Source organism: Momordica charantia (assembly GCF_013281855.1).
Source record: "Momordica charantia cultivar OHB3-1 chromosome 10 unlocalized genomic scaffold, Mcharantia_2.0 BLBB01000010.1, whole genome shotgun sequence".
Classification (NCBI taxonomy): domain Eukaryota; kingdom Viridiplantae; phylum Streptophyta; class Magnoliopsida; order Cucurbitales; family Cucurbitaceae; genus Momordica; species Momordica charantia.
The window spans coordinates 7,726,964-7,744,003 of NW_028275158.1; the positions used below are offsets into that span (position 1 = coordinate 7,726,964).

General features: G+C 31.8%; 2 protein-coding genes across 8 annotated transcripts; one reads left to right on the forward strand and one right to left on the reverse strand.

The window, feature by feature from the left end:
- The first annotated feature begins 3,270 nt into the window (after window positions 1-3,270).
- Window positions 3,271-11,569, forward strand: LOC111012847 (cold-responsive protein kinase 1). 7 transcript variants are annotated; one of them, XR_015788274.1, is made up of 9 exons: window positions 3,271-3,552; window positions 4,577-4,694; window positions 5,614-5,744; window positions 5,854-6,067; window positions 6,150-6,387; window positions 7,168-7,318; window positions 8,636-9,070; window positions 9,177-9,271; window positions 10,395-11,569. XR_015788274.1 is itself a non-coding variant. In XM_088118661.1 (8 exons), exons 2-7 carry the CDS (start codon window positions 4,622-4,624, stop codon window positions 9,023-9,025), a joined length of 1,197 nt encoding a protein of 398 aa, XP_087974787.1. In that variant the 5' UTR covers window positions 3,271-3,552; window positions 4,577-4,621; the 3' UTR covers window positions 9,026-9,070; window positions 10,395-11,569. The 7 variants fall into 7 exon arrangements, 5 of the variants coding, with proteins under 5 accessions (XP_087974787.1, XP_087974788.1, XP_087974785.1 ...); XR_015788275.1 differs by having other exon boundaries at window positions 10,713-11,569; XM_088118661.1 differs by lacking the exon at window positions 9,177-9,271.
- ABCG10 (ABC-2 type transporter family protein) lies at window positions 9,682-11,639 on the reverse strand. Its single transcript, XM_022287125.2, has one exon. The coding sequence runs from the start codon at window positions 11,622-11,624 to the stop codon at window positions 9,783-9,785; it is 1,842 nt and encodes a 613-aa protein (XP_022142817.1). The 5' UTR covers window positions 11,625-11,639; the 3' UTR covers window positions 9,682-9,782.
- Window positions 11,640-17,040: the final 5,401 nt, after the last annotated feature.

Here is a 17,040-nt window from a genome sequence, read left to right on the forward strand (position 1 = left end):
CCAAAATTTAGAAACTCTTTTACATTTGCCTTTTTTATTTTTTTTTAAAAAATAATGCTTAAAGAATAAGCATTATCTTTATCTTGTAATCTATTACAAAGATCATTTTATAGAATTAGTTTTCAAAGTTTTTCTTTTCATCTATGAACTATGGTTTTGTTAATATAATTGTATCTTTGACGTAAAGACAAACCAAATTTAATCAACTTTAATTATAGTAAATATCTAGGATATGGTACAATATTTTGTTATTTTGATAAACATGGGAAACACATTGATATTAGTTATATTTACTAGTCTATTTAATCAACGGTATAACAAAAGTCACATGATATGATAAAAAAAATGACTACTTGTCCAAAAAAAGAAAGAAAAAAAAGAGAGAGATCACTTTTGTTGACCAAGGTTTTGTAGGGTGTATCTCCTTTTTTACTTTGTTTGATGGGAATCTTGGAGGAGTCAATCACATTAGGGTAACTTTTTTACGCAATTATCGCTCTACCAGAAAATTTTCTCCCTACCATATTGCTTGGTAGTTTCCAATCCAACTAATAACTGCAACGACCCAATTACAAGAGTAGTTATTCATTTTCCTCATCAGGATCGAAATTTAGACAAACGGGAGTTATGGATGTAATTTTCATTTTAGTTCGAGAGTGGAGAATTGAACTATCGAACTTTGAGATAGTAATAAGTATTTTGTCCAATAAACTATCTTAGATCGACCAGGTTAAGGATGCATTATTCATCTCCGATCTTGCGTAGATTTTTAATTATTGTTTCTTTATCCCATTTCTTTATTTAGAAAATTAATTTAATGAACCTATTAAAATTAAGAGGTATTTATACTAGTTTAAATAATTATCTCCAGAAAAAACATTTGATATTTTCCCATTCTTATACCTTTGGATCTATGGTTTTTATGTGTTTCATCCCTAGTATATTAAATATAAATCAATTTATCTGGGGCCACCATGCTCCGTTTAGCTATTGTGTAGTTTTCTTTCTGGGCAATTGCCCATTCGTCTTCCGAAAAAAAAATATATATATAAATCACTCTTTCACTTTTGATAGGACATATATAAACTTTCATTCTCCCTAGCTCATTTTGTTGTTTTGGAAAACAACAACGTATTTTTTATCCTCCACTCCTCCCTAAAAAATATAGGAAAATTTTTCCATTCATCGTTTACTCTATTTTAAACGAGAATCATCTACTTCACTTTCAAAGTCCTGTAGTGATTAAATCTACAATTTATTCTCCTTTAATATGTGTGTGAAATCTCATCCTTATAATACGATCTTTCATTTTTCTTTTTTTTTTTAATTCATGAGTGTCCATATCAGCTTGCGCGCATCTCGACTAAGATCGTGGGGTGGTCGCTTGACCGTACAATATTTGGTGCCAAAAAATACATAGGAATTAATTCATAAAGTAAGTGAATACAATTTTTCATTTTTCATATCACAAATATAAATCTCCTCATTTTGTTTGTTCGCGCGAAGATTTGTAACTTTCTTTGATATCAAAAGAGACATCCACTTTAAAGAAGAAAAAATATCAACTATAGGGATTTCAAGTCACATTCTAACAGTTAAAAGAAGACGATTGGATTTGTCTTTAATGGATAATTGGTTAGAGAGAGGTTAAAGGATGAAACAAAATTTTATATTAAATATAAAGTTGGCCCTTTATTTCATAAAAGAATAAACTAAAATTAAATATATCAAAATAATTCTCACCTTAAAAAAAAATAGAGTCACTTCATTAACATGGGTTAAATTATAGAAGTTAACTCAAATTTGACTGCCCAACCAAACATGGGCCAGTCAAATTCTCATAAGTAATTGGGTAAAAAAGGTATTAGAATTTGTTAACACAAACTAATATAGGAATAAATTATTATTTTAATTATATATTTGGACAGGTAGACACGTCACTTGAACACCCCACTTGAAATAAATGATTTTTATTAATTGATTGGTCAAATTTTACTAATGAATGTCGTTTATTGGCATCTTTGTCAATTCAAATATGTTAATAAAATAATAATTTAATAATATTATAAACAATTTTTGAAATTTTTTAACACTGTAATTGAAGGTTATAAAAAATTAAATAACCGATTGAGAATTATTAGTTGAAGAGTGTATTTTGACTGCACAAACAAATCTTCTCTGTATCGTTCCAATTTTATCAAATAGTTGAAGAGTGTATTTATTATTAATATATATATATATATATATATATACCTTTGCAAAAAAAAAAACATATATATATAGACACACATATATATATTTGTTAATTTAGTAAAAGTCATTACTTTATTTATTAATTATGGCCCACCAATCACTAATAACACTTTTTTTTTTCTTTTCTTGTTAGAGTAACCATCTAATAAATAAGTGGATGCTATCATGATGAACTTTATATAATATATTATTCAAGAAAAAAAAAAACTCTATATAACATTGCACCTGCATTTAAAAAAAATCATTACAGGTAAAAAAGAAAAAGTTGACTTATAAATTTATTTTTTGAACCTTAAAGATCTTTAATTGATTATGCTTTTATAAAGTCAATTCGGTTAAAATACTATTAACTGAATGTTGATAGAAAATACTTATTAAATTAATTTTTAGCGGGTTGAAATTTTTAAAATTTAGAGATTAGGTTAAAATTCTAAAACTTACCATCAATTTTTAAAAAATTAAATGATGAAACATTAAACACTAATAATAATAAGAAAACACACATTTTTTAAAATTAAATTGACGCCAATTAAAACATAATTTAATGGATAAGGTGACGTTTCGATCCTAAAATTGGAAAGAAAATTGTTAATGCTCCAACTCATTTGGATAAGACGTTAACTAGATAAGAAAATTTTCAATATTCCCGTAATTTGTTTACGAATAATTTTTTGATATTAATAAATCCCACGTCATTTTTAATACAATGTTGACATGAGAAACGGTGAATGAAAAGAGTATCTATATTTTTTTAATTTATTCTCGAGGACAATTTATGGTACTACGAGGTACTCTTTATTCACACCACCATTTTTAGTTATAAATAACTCTTTAACGTGATCTCACACAATTTTCAAATAATACTCACATGACATATCATAAATAATAATACTATCTGTACTACAAACTTTACTAAATTTTTTTTCATTTTTTTTATTGGATTAAAAAGTCGAAATTTCGAATTGGACCAGAAAAAAAAAAAAAACATTTGAAGAACTAAAGTTTGTAAAAGTTCATAACAATTGGGTTATGCTTCGTTGGCGGACGCGCGTAGTTAGCCAAAAACGACTGTTCCTCTGAAGACCAAGAAATTCCACGCGCAAATTCCCAACTCTAATCTCTTTCTCTCTGCGATTTTTGTTGCATTTCACTGATCAGAAGCCAGAATTTCTATGTCTGTTCTGTTTTGTTGATTGAATGCAGCGGGACTCTATTCGTGTTACTGTTTGATTCTTTATTTGCTCTGTTATCGCAAAACTCTCCCCGGGTCAGAATTGCCGGAGACTTGTTACGGTCCAGGTGAGTTGAGTTTTTGAAGTCTGCGTTTCACTTGGATGAGAATTGAAGTTGGAATAACTGTAGTTTTGAATGATTTTCCGTATTTTGTTCTGGCTTTTCTTCTGTTCAATGTTAGATTGAATTAGCATTCAAGGTGGTGCTCGTTGAGTTTTCTGTGATTTTCTGGAGTTCTCGATGGTGTAGCCGAAGCAGCGTAAATTTTAGCTCAGTTTTGTTAGCAAACTGTTTTGGCTCAAGCAGCCTCTTAAATCGGTGCTTACTAAGAAAAGGGGATGCCTGAATGGATTATTTTTTCAGTTTATCCAGATGGAATTATATGAAACGCAAGAGCGTTCTCGGTTTATGAGTACTTCATTTGGATGGAATTATATGAAACGCAAACGCAAACGCAAACGCAATAGAGCTATTATTTTTGCAGCAAATGAATGTTATCAGGTCTTTCTAATTCGCCTGCTTGCATCACTGACAGCGAAGTTTTGGGGACGATTTCTTGAATTATGATTTATATCAATCCATAGATTACAGTGTCTTTATTAAGCTTAGCATTTGCTGAGCGATTCCAATTTAAACAAGAAAGTTATCTCTAGAAAGTGGAAATTTACCGGGAATAATCTTGATTCTCGAAGTGGCCAGGATATAATGGACAGTGCTGTCTTTAATTCTTAACGTTTGTTTAGATATGTTTAAACACATCAGAATCCCCACAGTTGAACCATTAGTGGGGCGATCCTTGTTTTTTTATACAGTTCTTTGGGCAATTTTTTTTTTAGTACAACAACTAGGGCAATTTTTTGTATGCCAGCTTCTCTTACTTCTTATTAACTTTTTCTTCTAATAAAATACATCATTTCTTGTTAAAGAGGTTGTTCCAATTATAGTATTCATTTTCTTTGGATGTTAAATGATTATCAGCTTCCTCTATTTTCCCTCTTCCTTTGTTTATGGGATAATTCAAGAAGAAACTTGAGTACTTGACCAACTAACAATATGGGTATATGTCTAAAATTGAATTTCTTAATGGCAGAGATTTGATTCGTTGGATCAGAAATTGAGCATAATATAGGTTGTGATGACTTGTTTCCCTTGTTGTTCAAGAAGAAAGAGAGATTTGTTCGCTGCTCCAACAACAACAGCAGTCGAAGGTAGGTTGGTTTAGCTTGAATTAGCACAAGTGATTCTGCAATAATTTATTCGTATATGATGATTGTTTGTTATATGGATACTAGGCTAGAATTTGGCTGCACTGCACCATACCACAGCATGATGAACACTAGTTATTGCTTAAATGAATAGGTCTATACTGATGGAAGGGGATCCAATCCTCAACAAATCAATGGATTTCTTGAAGTTTTTTAAGTGTAAAATTGCTTGAGGTGGACCATAGATCACCGTAATTGGATGCTTAAAAGTATAATTCCAACCTTCTATGTTCTATCTCTAGGAAAGGGGAAGGCCTGTTGATAGAAAGGGACTACTGTTGTTCTCTGAGTCCTAGATTAAAAAGAGAATTGCGGGTTTTCTTCCTTTAATCTCTATTTCTCTCTGTCCTTGGATGGCAGTGTTTGTCTAAGAGTGTATGAATTTCCAACTGTTTACTATAATTAATTCTTCTAGGAATGTTCTGCAGCGAACTTCCTGCCGCCATAAATTTTTCTCTTCTCTTCTCTTGCAGTGAACTTCCTGCGCCGTTAATTTTTCTCTCCTCTTCTCTTCTCGTCTTTTCTTTTTTGGGTAATTGCAAATTCTATGTTGTAACCTCATCCTCTCACAAGTTTACCTGACAACCCAATTGCCCTTGATCCTTCATTGGCTTTTACACTCTCTGCCTTCAATTGTGGTAAATAAATTAGATTAAGTTTCTCTCCTTTTTCCCTCTTTCTTTATGAAGCCAGGCTAGTTTTATAGCCTTCCATGGTGAAGGAAATTGGTAAACAAAACCTGGTTTCATCATGTAGAAGAACTGATAAATCATCAAACTTGTTTACCTCTTCTGAGCACCGAGACTTTTTCTAGACCCATATGCTTGAATTTTTAAATGACATTGTTTAAGCTCTGTAATAGGTTTATTTGATACGGAGATTTCAAATATTCAGAACGTTCGCTTGTACTCATATGAAGAACTTAGAAAAGCAACTGAAAATTTCAGGTCTGAAAATAAACTTGGACAGGGAGGCTTTGGATCTGTCTACAAGGTATAATAACAGCTTCTTGTTGTATCTTGATGATAACTAATGTCCAAAAGTTTTTTCTTCAGCTTTCCTGGAACTGAATCCTGTTTTGCATACTTATTGACTTGAGCAGGGAAGGCTCAAAGATGGAACGCTGGCTGCCATAAAGGTACTATCCGTGGACTCAAGCCAAGGGACACGGGAGTTTTTGGCAGAAATCAATGTGATTACATCTATAAACCATGATAACCTGGTTAAGTTGCATGGTTGTTGTCTGGAAGGGCACCACCGGATCTTGGTCTATCCTTACCTAGAAAATAACAGCCTTGACAGGACGCTTTTTGGTGGTTCAATATCTTGTTCTGTTTTAGTCCTCAGTTTTGTAGTTTTCCCATAAATGACTTAATCTAATGGACCTTCTTAACATAGGTAGAGGACAAGGGAATGTCCAATTCAATTGGCAAACAAGGTGTAAAATATGCATCGGTATTGCACAGGGGCTCACATTCCTTCATGAAGAAGTTCAGCCACATGTTATCCACAGGGACATCAAAGCAAGCAATATCCTTCTTGATAAGGACTTAACCCCAAAAATTTCTGATTTTGGTCTTGCTAGATTACTCCCTGCTCACTTGACCCACATTAGTACACGTATCGCTGGGACAACGTAAGTTGTGCATACTAGTGGATGTAAAATTTTAATCTCTGAAAACTACAGTGCTAAATCCTCTGAAAACAATATGTACTCACCCTACGTTATCTAGTATCTTTTTCTGAAAAGCTGGGTGACTGTTTGTGTTCAGAGTCCTCATGTAGTGTATTCCATGACTGTTCTCACTTTGCATTAAGTTTTATTTAAGTTTGTATGACTGTCTATCCTATTTTGTATTTTAGACATCCATACCAGATGGCCTAAAACTGACATGTATGAAAGAATCTACACACAAGAAATATGCTGCTATACATGTTTATAGGATTTCATACTTTGTCTTAGGAATTTTTCTGATCTAATTGGAACAGGCAATGATAGTAAAAGGTGATGCTGACAGATTGTATGTCCAATGCTAACTCGTGCCATTATTTTAAATGGTCTGTATTCTCTTAGGAGTTGGGAGTCTAGGACTATTGCTCCTTCCATTTTCCTCTTTAATAACCAATAATTTTAACCCTTATTTATCCACTGAGTTTGAATTAGAAGCAATTGTCTAACTTTGCGATATTCGCATCATTGTACTCAACACTGTGTAATGTTCTGATGGTGCCTCTTGCTTATCCAAGAGAGCTTCTGGTCCCCACTAACCTTAGTCCTCGTGGTTTACTAACTACATGTTCTGACAAGCATCCTTATTCTATGGTCTTGCAATCCCCCCTTACTTGCAATCTTACCATTTTTACTTTCTTCTGTAAAAAAAATGAAAAAAACTTACTCTGCTGCTGTATTGTGAAGAGGTTATATTGCACCTGAATATGCCATACGGGGGCAAGCGACAAGAAGAACAGATATTTATAGTTTTGGTGTCTTACTCGTGGAGATTGTTTGTGGGAGGCACAACATAAACAGACGGTTGCTGGCTGAGGAACCATATCTTCTTGAAATGGTATGCATTAGTTGCTGTTTTAGATGACAGAAAATAAAAGGTGGGGTGGGATGTAGTTGGAGTTATTTGTTGACTGGACTGTATAAGTCAAAGGAAAGACCATTGATAATAAGATATTCCTTCGTATAATTGATATCAAAATTATTTGATTAATTATGATGAGCATCCTAACCTACCCAACTGGACTGTATTAATGTTATTCTTAGGTTTGTTTAACTTCTAGATTCATACAATGTTTTTTTTTCCTAAGATGAACTAGTGTTTTTCAACCTAGCCATCCTCGGCCCTAAGAATCCAAAATTTCGTGTACAATATTTAGCTGAGTATTACACTTGAGTACAGCATTATAGTTTTCTCAACATGGTCCAATATTTGTTCGAAATTTAAGGTAAATATTTCTTTTGTTATGGCATTGGATGTAATATTAAATTCAGAATACAACCAAGACAAAAACGAAATCATAACTGCAAGAGTTACCTTACGTTTGGAGGTGAATTTCCTAGAAAGATCTATTTTATCATTGACAATGCTATTATGCCATGAGTTCCAGGATCATATAATACATAACTTTGAATACTTTTATCAAAGATTGATAGGTGCCCATACATTTTTCATTAATCAGACTACTGCTTCTAGTTCTCTTCCCCCGGGCCTCAAGCTGTTCTTTAGGTCTGTGCTTCATTTTGGTTATTTTCATGGCTCTATGCTTCTGCTTCCTTGTGTATACACGATATTACATCAGATGCTTTTATGTGTGATATGGTATGTGAAGACGCTGAGTTGTTAATGAAAACATGAAAAAGAACTCTCTCTTACCAGAACATGCGTGAGAGAATCATTAAATTCATATTATGTTTGAGGAGGGACTGGTAAGTGAAACCTAGAAAAGAGGAAGGCAAGCTAATTGGAGCTTTGCTCTAATCTCACTTTATCTTTTGTCTTTTAAATGAATGTAATCTATTCTTTATGTAAAATGATTAGTGATTTGTAAGCAACCGTAAGGACAAAATTAACACTTCAAATATTCTCGCTTTATGCGACTTGATTTGGTTTTTAAGTCGAATTATTTAAGGTGTTTGTTTATTTGTATATAATAATGGAATTTGGAGAACAGGGGGAAATGTGGCATTTTAAGAACTGTACTTATCCCTAGAAATTTTTCTAAGGAGGATGGAAATATTGATGAATATAGACAGGACCAGCATCCTTTTGTAATAAAATGTGAAGAAAATATTCTATCATGCAATGGCTAATTTGGAATGTATTTTCAGAGTTTTAATGTGTGATGGTTTTAACAAAGAGATGTAAATTCTGCAGGTGTGGGAGCTTCATGAGAGAGGGCAATTGCTGGAATTGGTAGACCGATCCCTACATGGAGACTTTGATGCCGAGGAGGCCAGCAGATATTTAAAAATTGGTCTTCTCTGCACCCAAGATATGCCAAAACTTCGGCCATCTATGTCGACCGTCGTGAAGATGCTTACAGGTGACATTGATATATCTGATCAAACAATATCTAGACCAGGAATGCTTTCAGAGTTCATGCTACGGAAAGATGTACTAGCCAAGAAAGGCGAGTCCGATTTGAAGCTTGCATCAACAACTGAAGACTCGGGAAAGCCAATTGATTCAACTTCATCATCAGGGTACATGGATACCTCATTTGCAACCATGACCTTCAATTCGATATTTGATCGTAGTAACTGAGTTAGAAATTATTTGTCAGTCAGCGAGCCTTCTAATTGAAGGGAGGTATATTTATTTTTTTTTTTTGGTTCTATCTGAATATTTGAACTCTACTAGGACACTTTTTCCACCTTCATGGGTCACATAGATTTTTACTGTTGCTGTCTTGAAGGATTTCTCAGTGATGAATTTTCAGTGAGAAAATATATTGTTGCTACTTTTCTTGTTGGAGAAGAGTTTTATCGTGCGACGTGTTATTTGCTCAAGGTGTGTATTGAATTATTCTTTGTATCTTTGATCCTGTTGGCATGAAAATAAAATCCACCCTTCTTATGTTTTATTATTCCCATCATGTTGATATATTTGCATATAAAAGATATGGAGCTGCTTGATGTGTTGTGCATTTTAATTGTTACATCTTTATCTCTCTCTCTCTCTTTCTATTTAGGGAAAAGAAAAAACAGGAAAATGCTCTATTCAGAAACCCAAAACCAAAAAACAGAACCTATATTTCTTTTTCAAAATGAATGATCTCTTAAGGATAAACCAATAGCTTCAGGATCAATATGGGATGTGCCCTGATCGAACTTATTGTATGAAAAATGATGAATTTGAAGTCTTATTTCTTCTGTATGAAGATGTAACATTAGTAACATTCTAAAATTTTCAACAAAATCTGAACAAAGAAGGTATAAATAAATTTGAATGAAGTGAAGAAGAAAGAAAAAATACAAAGAAAACAAATATCTATCCATATCCCTGGCTATAAATCTAGCTTCTAGCTTCTGGTTCTGTTACATCTGTACCACAAGATCACAAAAGAGAGGATTCTGTACCCAACAATGAAACCCAACATCACTGCCAAATTGCTCCATTTTTGTGACTCTTTTAGACCTTGTTGTCTTAAGAACGTTTCTCCATATGTTGTACAGGCTCCCTGTTTTGATTCTATGCATCTCCTCTTCCCTTGGTCTCCTCCATACTCATTTATCAGAAAACACTCAAATGGGTACTTGAAAAGACTCAAATAGTGCATGAAAATCCAGTAGTTAGGGATGTCGTTCTTTGAGATGAAATAACCAGAAAATAGAAAGAAAGATCCCATTAGCCCTGATATTACTGAGGTTCCTGTAATGAAGTTCGGGATGAGAGCACTGAAACATGATACGAAAGAATTGGACATTAGGACAACCATCCAAATGACTAGGGAGAAGTAGAAGAACCCGGAAATGTCGTTTTTGAAACCAACCAACCAGTAAACAGTGGCTGCAAAGAGGAGAGAGACCATCAGAAGGAAAGGGAGGAAGATGAGGGTGTTTGCTAGAACATAGGAAGATACTCTGTAAGCACCTCTTGATGTCTCTCTCAATAGGATCGTTCTCTCTCTCAGGAAGATTGGGAGACCCTCTGTGGTTGAAGACAGCAAGAAGGTGAGACTAAAGGCGAAAAACCCTAGCCGGGTTTGCAATGCAGTTTTTCCATTATCATTCCCAGTTTTGAAGAATATGGTCCCAAGTAGCAATCCAGCTACCAACGCTTGAATGACTCTCGTGGCGAAGAGTTGTTTGGTTCTAAATGTGTTTTTGAAAAATCTTTGTCCTAGTATAACGACTTCCTTGGATCGAGAATTCTGGTAAGAAACATGTTTTTCGTCAGTCTTCTCGAGGCATGGAACTCTTATTGTCTGATCCTCAATGTTGTTTTGTAGGTAATGGAGTTTGTTGAAAGTTTCTGAAGTATGCATCGCCAAGCTGTCCACAACATCAATGGCATATTCAAGCACATTGACATGGTGTGGGATCTGATGATTAGCAAGCTTAAGCCTCTCCTCAAGATGATTCAATGATCCATCATGCATCACAATTCCATTCGAAAGCAGAATCAGACGATCGAAAAGTTCCAGGATTCGAAAACCGGGTTGATGGATGGTTAAAAGAACAGTCTTACCTTGGTTAATGACCATTCTTCTAAGCACTGAGACCACATGAAGTGCTGAGACTGAATCCAACCCTGAAGTAGGTTCATCAATGAAAATCACTGCTGGGTCATGAACCAATTCAACTCCAATTGAAACCCGCCGCTTTTCACCCCCTGAAATGCCTCGGTTCGATCCTCCTCCAACCCTCGATGCTGCTACATGTTCCAACCCGAGGTCCTTCATCAGCTTCCTCACTCTAGATTCCGCTTCTTTTCTCCCACCAGAAAGCCTCAGCAGAGCACTGTACATGAGTGTTTCTTCAACTGTGAGTAAAGGGAAGAGAGCATCATCCTGTGTGACATATCCCGAGATTCTCGGAAACACCTTCTCAACCATATGCTGATCATTAACAAGCACTTGGCCTGAAATCTTCCTCAAAGGTATGTTTCCTCCAAGAATCTCTAGTAATGTTGTTTTTCCAGCTCCACTAGGACCAGCAATAGCTGTAATCTCCCCACCTCTGGCTTCACAATTCACATTCTTCAGAATGAACTTTGGACCTCTCTTTGGATTCCCACCACCACACAGCCAATTCAATCCATCAATACTCTCACTTATTTTGTAACAAAGATTTCTGGCTTGTATTCTGTACTGGGTTCTTCTCTGGTTACCTGAAATAGGCCTCTTCATTGGCAAGTCCATGAAGAAGATAGACAGAGAAAGAGTGAGAGAGAGATAAACGATTAGAGAGAGAGAGAGAGAGATTGATTGTTAGAATGGCAAATAAGGAAAGGAGATGAGCTAACCCACCAAACTGAGGAATATTGTGGTAGTTATATATGTGAGGGCAAGAAGAGGAAGCACAGATATTTCCTTTCACAGGCTTTGGCTGCTTTTGAACAGGATTTGACTTGGCTTTGCCCTCATGTCCATTCTCATTTCTAGGCTAAGATATGAGGTTTTTGGTCAAGTTTGGTAATTTGGGGAAGCTTCAAAAAAGTTAGGTATTTGAGAATGGAGAGACAGAAGAGATGGATGAAAATGCAGAGATGTTAGACTACAATTAAACTCAAAAGTTCAAGATGATAGACTATGGTAAATAAAAAAACTTCACATTCTAACACTCCTTCATTCATTTTTTTTCCTTTTATAACTCGGAATCGAATCTATTTTGTATTTGAATTTGCCATAAGACCCGAACCTAGGAGATATCAAGGATTTCAGGTGTTAATCTCATCTAGAAGTTCGTGAATGAGACCTTTTGGTAGGTGTTACTAATCGGTCTCATTCCCTAGCCAACACGGCTGTCTCTTGGAGGCCTCCCTCTCATTCGTGAGCTTGAATTATGACATGACTAAACAAGACTATCAAGAACAATCGAGAAGGAAATAACATTATAAGAGTTCAAACACAGAACTTCTAGTTTATGATACCACGTTAAGATATCAACAGATGTTAAAGTTTAAGCTGATAAGTCTTGGTAAGTCGAATCTTTTTCTTTTTGCGGTAGAAATGTAGAGAGAGAAAGAGAAATAGAAATGTAGAGAGAGAGAGGGGTGTCATGACTGTGTTTGAGAAGCAATATTGGGAGTTAATTTCTGGTGAGCTGCAATGTTGACCAGAGTTTGAGTTGGGTTGCTTCACCATCTTTTGCCCTAACTCTTTTAATTTAACACTTCATCCGTTTGGTTTGAGGATTCTATGTTCACCGCCGAGGCCATGCAACTTTGGTACACCCACCCTTCAAAATTCGACACGTGTCCTTTCATTATCTGCGAGTTCGTTATTTTTTGGGATGATTGGATTTGGATTACGTGTCAAGTTATAACGGTTGGCTGCTTTTGGTCATATTACTAAGATAACCATAATTATTTTTAGCAATTTGTTTTCTCATAACAAAAATGTGCATGAATTCCAATACCCCTTTTTTGGGGCAACTTATCAGTTTTTTTTATATTTATATAAATGATAGGTTTTTTTTTAAATAATAAAATTTTATTGTTGAAATTGTCATGAACTTTCAATTCCGTTAAATTGTACCTTAAACTTGGATTAGTGTTGCAACTTTTATACGAAGAACCATTAAAAAAAAGTAGTATCATGTAACACTAGAGTTGGTTATTTAAAAAATAAAAATTGTGAGTGTTGTAAAGTTGATCAATGGTTCATTTTTGCACAAACTTAACTTTGGGTAAAACTTAACCTTGTTTTTTAGATTAGTGAATTTGTTTAGATTTTTACTTTAAGTTTTGTTTAAATTAGTGGGTGAATTAGTGGAAATTGAACGAAAGGTAAAAATTGCAACACATATCTTAGTTTAGGGTTCAATTTGATGAAACTGAAAGTTTATGGTGAAATTAGTGGGTGAATTAGTGGAAATTGAACGGTGAAATTAGTGGGTGAATTAGTGCTGAAAGTTTATGGTGAAATTAGTGGGTGAATTTGCAATATATATGTTTGTTCTTTGTTTGCTATGTGGATTAGGGGTGCAAGGAAAAACCGATAAAACTTATTAAACCGACTAAATCGATTGAAACTGACGACGTTCGATTTTGGGGTGGTTCGATTTTCGGCTTCAAATTAGAAAATTATAAAACTTGAATTTAATCGGTCGGTGTCGGTTCGACTTGTCCAAATCGATTAAGAAACCGTCCAAACTAATTAAAGGAGTTATTTAGGGTGCGTTTGGTGGGTAATAAAAAAACAGAAATATGAAAACAAGAACCAGAGTTTGTATTCTTTATTTTCATTATTTTCAAATATGTGTTTGGTAGTAGATTTGGTAATTGAATCTCAATTTAAAAAATCATTCAATACGTGTTTAGTAATAGGCGTTACAAACTAAATATTTAGGTTAATCTAAAGTTATATTAATTAATTTATTAACATTATTTATGAATTTTGTATAATTATTATTTTACAACGCTATATAATTTAGAATACATTATATTTTACATGTTTTAATTTTAACAAACATATTAACAAACATAAAAATGAGTTTATAATACGAAGTAATATATTTATCAAAGTTTTTATTCATTTTAATGTAATTCTGCATTTTAAAATTTTCAAATTCTAAATCTGAAAACACTCAAAACTTACCGTTTGAATCACATAATTCGAGAAAAGGATCACATAATTCGAGAAAAGTTGTAAAAAACGAAATTCTCAAAAACAAAATCCGAGTTACCATTCAAACATAGCCTTATTGATTACCACTCAATCCATTTGACAAACCACGACAAAATTAGAAACCTAATTTTTGTTTCCCTTTTCCGTCCCTCTACTTGTATCATTAAAGGTGGGGATCAAACTCATAACCTCTTGATCAAAGATAGGTGTCTTAACCACTTGAACTATATTCGGTTTAACAACTATAAATTATGATTTGTTAAGTATAAAATGTAGTTATAGAAAATAAATTATAAAATCTACCTTTTAAAATATGTAAGATGTAATATATATTATTATATATTATATATAAATTGCTTAATTATGAGCAGCTTAGTTGGTCAAATTGTAAATTCAAATACAACTCAAGCATAGTTGAAACAAGACAGCCAATGTTAAATATTTCTAGGTTTATAACTTTTTTTTTCTAATGTACACATAAGTGATTTTTTTTAGTTACAATAATAAGTGCAGATTAAAAAAATTTCAATATGTAGACGGGAGATTAAGCCTTAATCAATTAAGTTATATTTAAGTTGCACATATATATACTAGTGTATTACCACGTGCAATGCACTTAACATTTTTTTTAATTATAAGGTAACTTAAATTTTATATAATTTCACGTAAAATATTTTAAGTATAATTATTTTTAAAAATAATTAAGATTAATTTTTATATATATTTATTATTATTGACAGCTAATTACTAATAATAAAATGTACTATTTATAATTACTTTTTAAATATACTATTTATTTAAATTAATTGTTAATAATATATTTTGTAAATAAATAAATTAAAAGTAAAGGAAAAAATTATATATTAATAAAAAGTAAATAGGTATTTTAATATTTTTATTTTTAAATTATTTCAACCTAATATGGGTACTTTATTTTATTTTTTTTAATATTTTGTTTGTTTATTAAATATTTGTTTAGAGCTGACATTTTGTTATATATGTTGAATTTTTTAACTAAATATAAATTATTTTATTGATCTAATTTTATATTATAATTAAAATTATTAAAGAAAAATTCTTCAAATTATATTATTAGAAAATAAAATGACCAAAAGTTTTATATTCCACCTTTTAAGATTCTATACAAATTATTGTTTATAATTAATTTATTAATTAAACATTTTTTTATGTATTGATTTCTATGATTGTTTTTTTTTTCAACAATAACAACATGAGCTTGTAATTATCTATATTTTAAACAAATATTCAAAATAAAATTGCTCAAAAAAGAAACATTCCAAATAAAAAAAGTACACTAAACAATAAAAAAACATTAGTAACAAAAAAAAATCCAAATCCTAAACTAAATAAAATTGTTAAAAAAAAAGAAACATTCCAAATAAAAAGCACACCAATTAGAAAAATAACAATAATAACAAAAAAAAATCCAAATACTTACTATACACTCATCTTTTAGAGTAAATATGCTCGTTCTTGAAGATTGCTTGACATATACTATTATTCAACTTTGTAAAATTGTGGAATGATAATGTCACAAATCTAGTATTCGAGATATGTAGATTCAACATATGCCTCCCTTACAACTTGACGAATATGTCACAAATATCTCGAGATGTTTTCATGATTGAATCATCTTTAAGAGATGTTTGAAGGAACTAAGAATAAAAAAGTATTTTGAAACTTGTGAAAAACATGTAGAAGAAACCTATTTTTATAGTAGTAGAGGATAAAACATTACAAAAATTTTTCAAATTCTAAAACTCTTGAAATTCTAGTATGAATTTTAATTAAAGAAAAAATTAATTTTATGTTGTTAGGAAAACTTTTTGCATTCCAATTGTTTATATTCCATGCATTTATAGTATGGATAATTAATAATTAATAATTAATTTAATATTTGTAATAATATATTAATGGTATAATTTGTAAATTTAGTAAAGGGCAAAAGTGTCCAAAAATGTTTTTCCTACCTCCTACCTTTTTAATATAGTATATATATATATATTTATTTATTTATATATTGTGTGAAACGCAAAAATAAACTGGAGGGACTAGATTGAACTATTTCACGGCTATCCTTTATTGTATGAAACACAAAAATTAATAGTAGGGAATATATTGAATTATTTGACAAATTAAGTTAGGAGCTAAATCGTATGTTTTGAGAATTCTTCGATCAAATAGACACAAAAGGTGAAAATTTGATGACTTAAAAAGGTAATTTATCTTATTTGTTTCTTTATAGTTTAAATCCCAATTTGATTTTTAACTTTCAAATTTATACTTTTTTGGTCGCAACTTCCAAATGTGTTTGATTTTGTGCACCAATTTTTAAAAATTGTGTATGATTTCAAACGTTTGGTCATTTAGAATTTTAGATATATATTATAGTAAATGAATAAAAGATGCATCTGCATTGAGTTAGGGAAAAGAAAAAAAGAAATACTAAAATAATTGTGAGAAATTTTCAAAATTTCCTTTTAGTAATGTTAATTAATTTTTAAAATTTGTGAACGTGAACATAGCCGTAAGACACCTATCCAACAATGATTTTACCATCCTAAAATCACTCCAAAACACCCTCTTAGATTTTAATTTTTAGATAATTGGTAATTTTGCTAGTTACTTATTTTTATTTATTATTTTCATTAAAAAATTGTTATTCAAATATTTGTTAATGCAGGAATACAAAAAAAAAAATTAATAAATATAATTAAAAAGCAATTAAAAATTTTTGAGATTTGGAAGAGTATATTAGGAAAGTGATTTTTACACAAATTGTTTTTATTTCATTAAATATTTTTGTAATATATCGTTTAGAAAGTTAAATGGAAAACTTTCAATTTTGACGTTGAATTTTGCATCTAATGACTTTGTTGAATAATTTTCAAGGAGTGTCTAACATATATTTGAACTTTAAAAAATGTCTAATTAGGTTATTGAATTTTTTATTTGTGTTTTATAG

Coding starts and splice junctions, on each gene's coding strand:
- LOC111012847 (XM_088118661.1), top strand. CDS start 4,622: ATGACTTGTTTCCCTTGTTGTTCAAGAAGAAAGAGAGATTTGTTCGCT. Junction 5,745..5,853: donor GCTTTGGATCTGTCTACAAG/GTATAATAACAG, acceptor TGACTTGAGCAG/GGAAGGCTCAAAGATGGAAC. Junction 6,068..6,149: donor TGACAGGACGCTTTTTGGTG/GTTCAATATCTT, acceptor TTCTTAACATAG/GTAGAGGACAAGGGAATGTC.
- ABCG10 (XM_022287125.2), bottom strand. CDS start 11,624: ATGGACTTGCCAATGAAGAGGCCTATTTCAGGTAACCAGAGAAGAACC.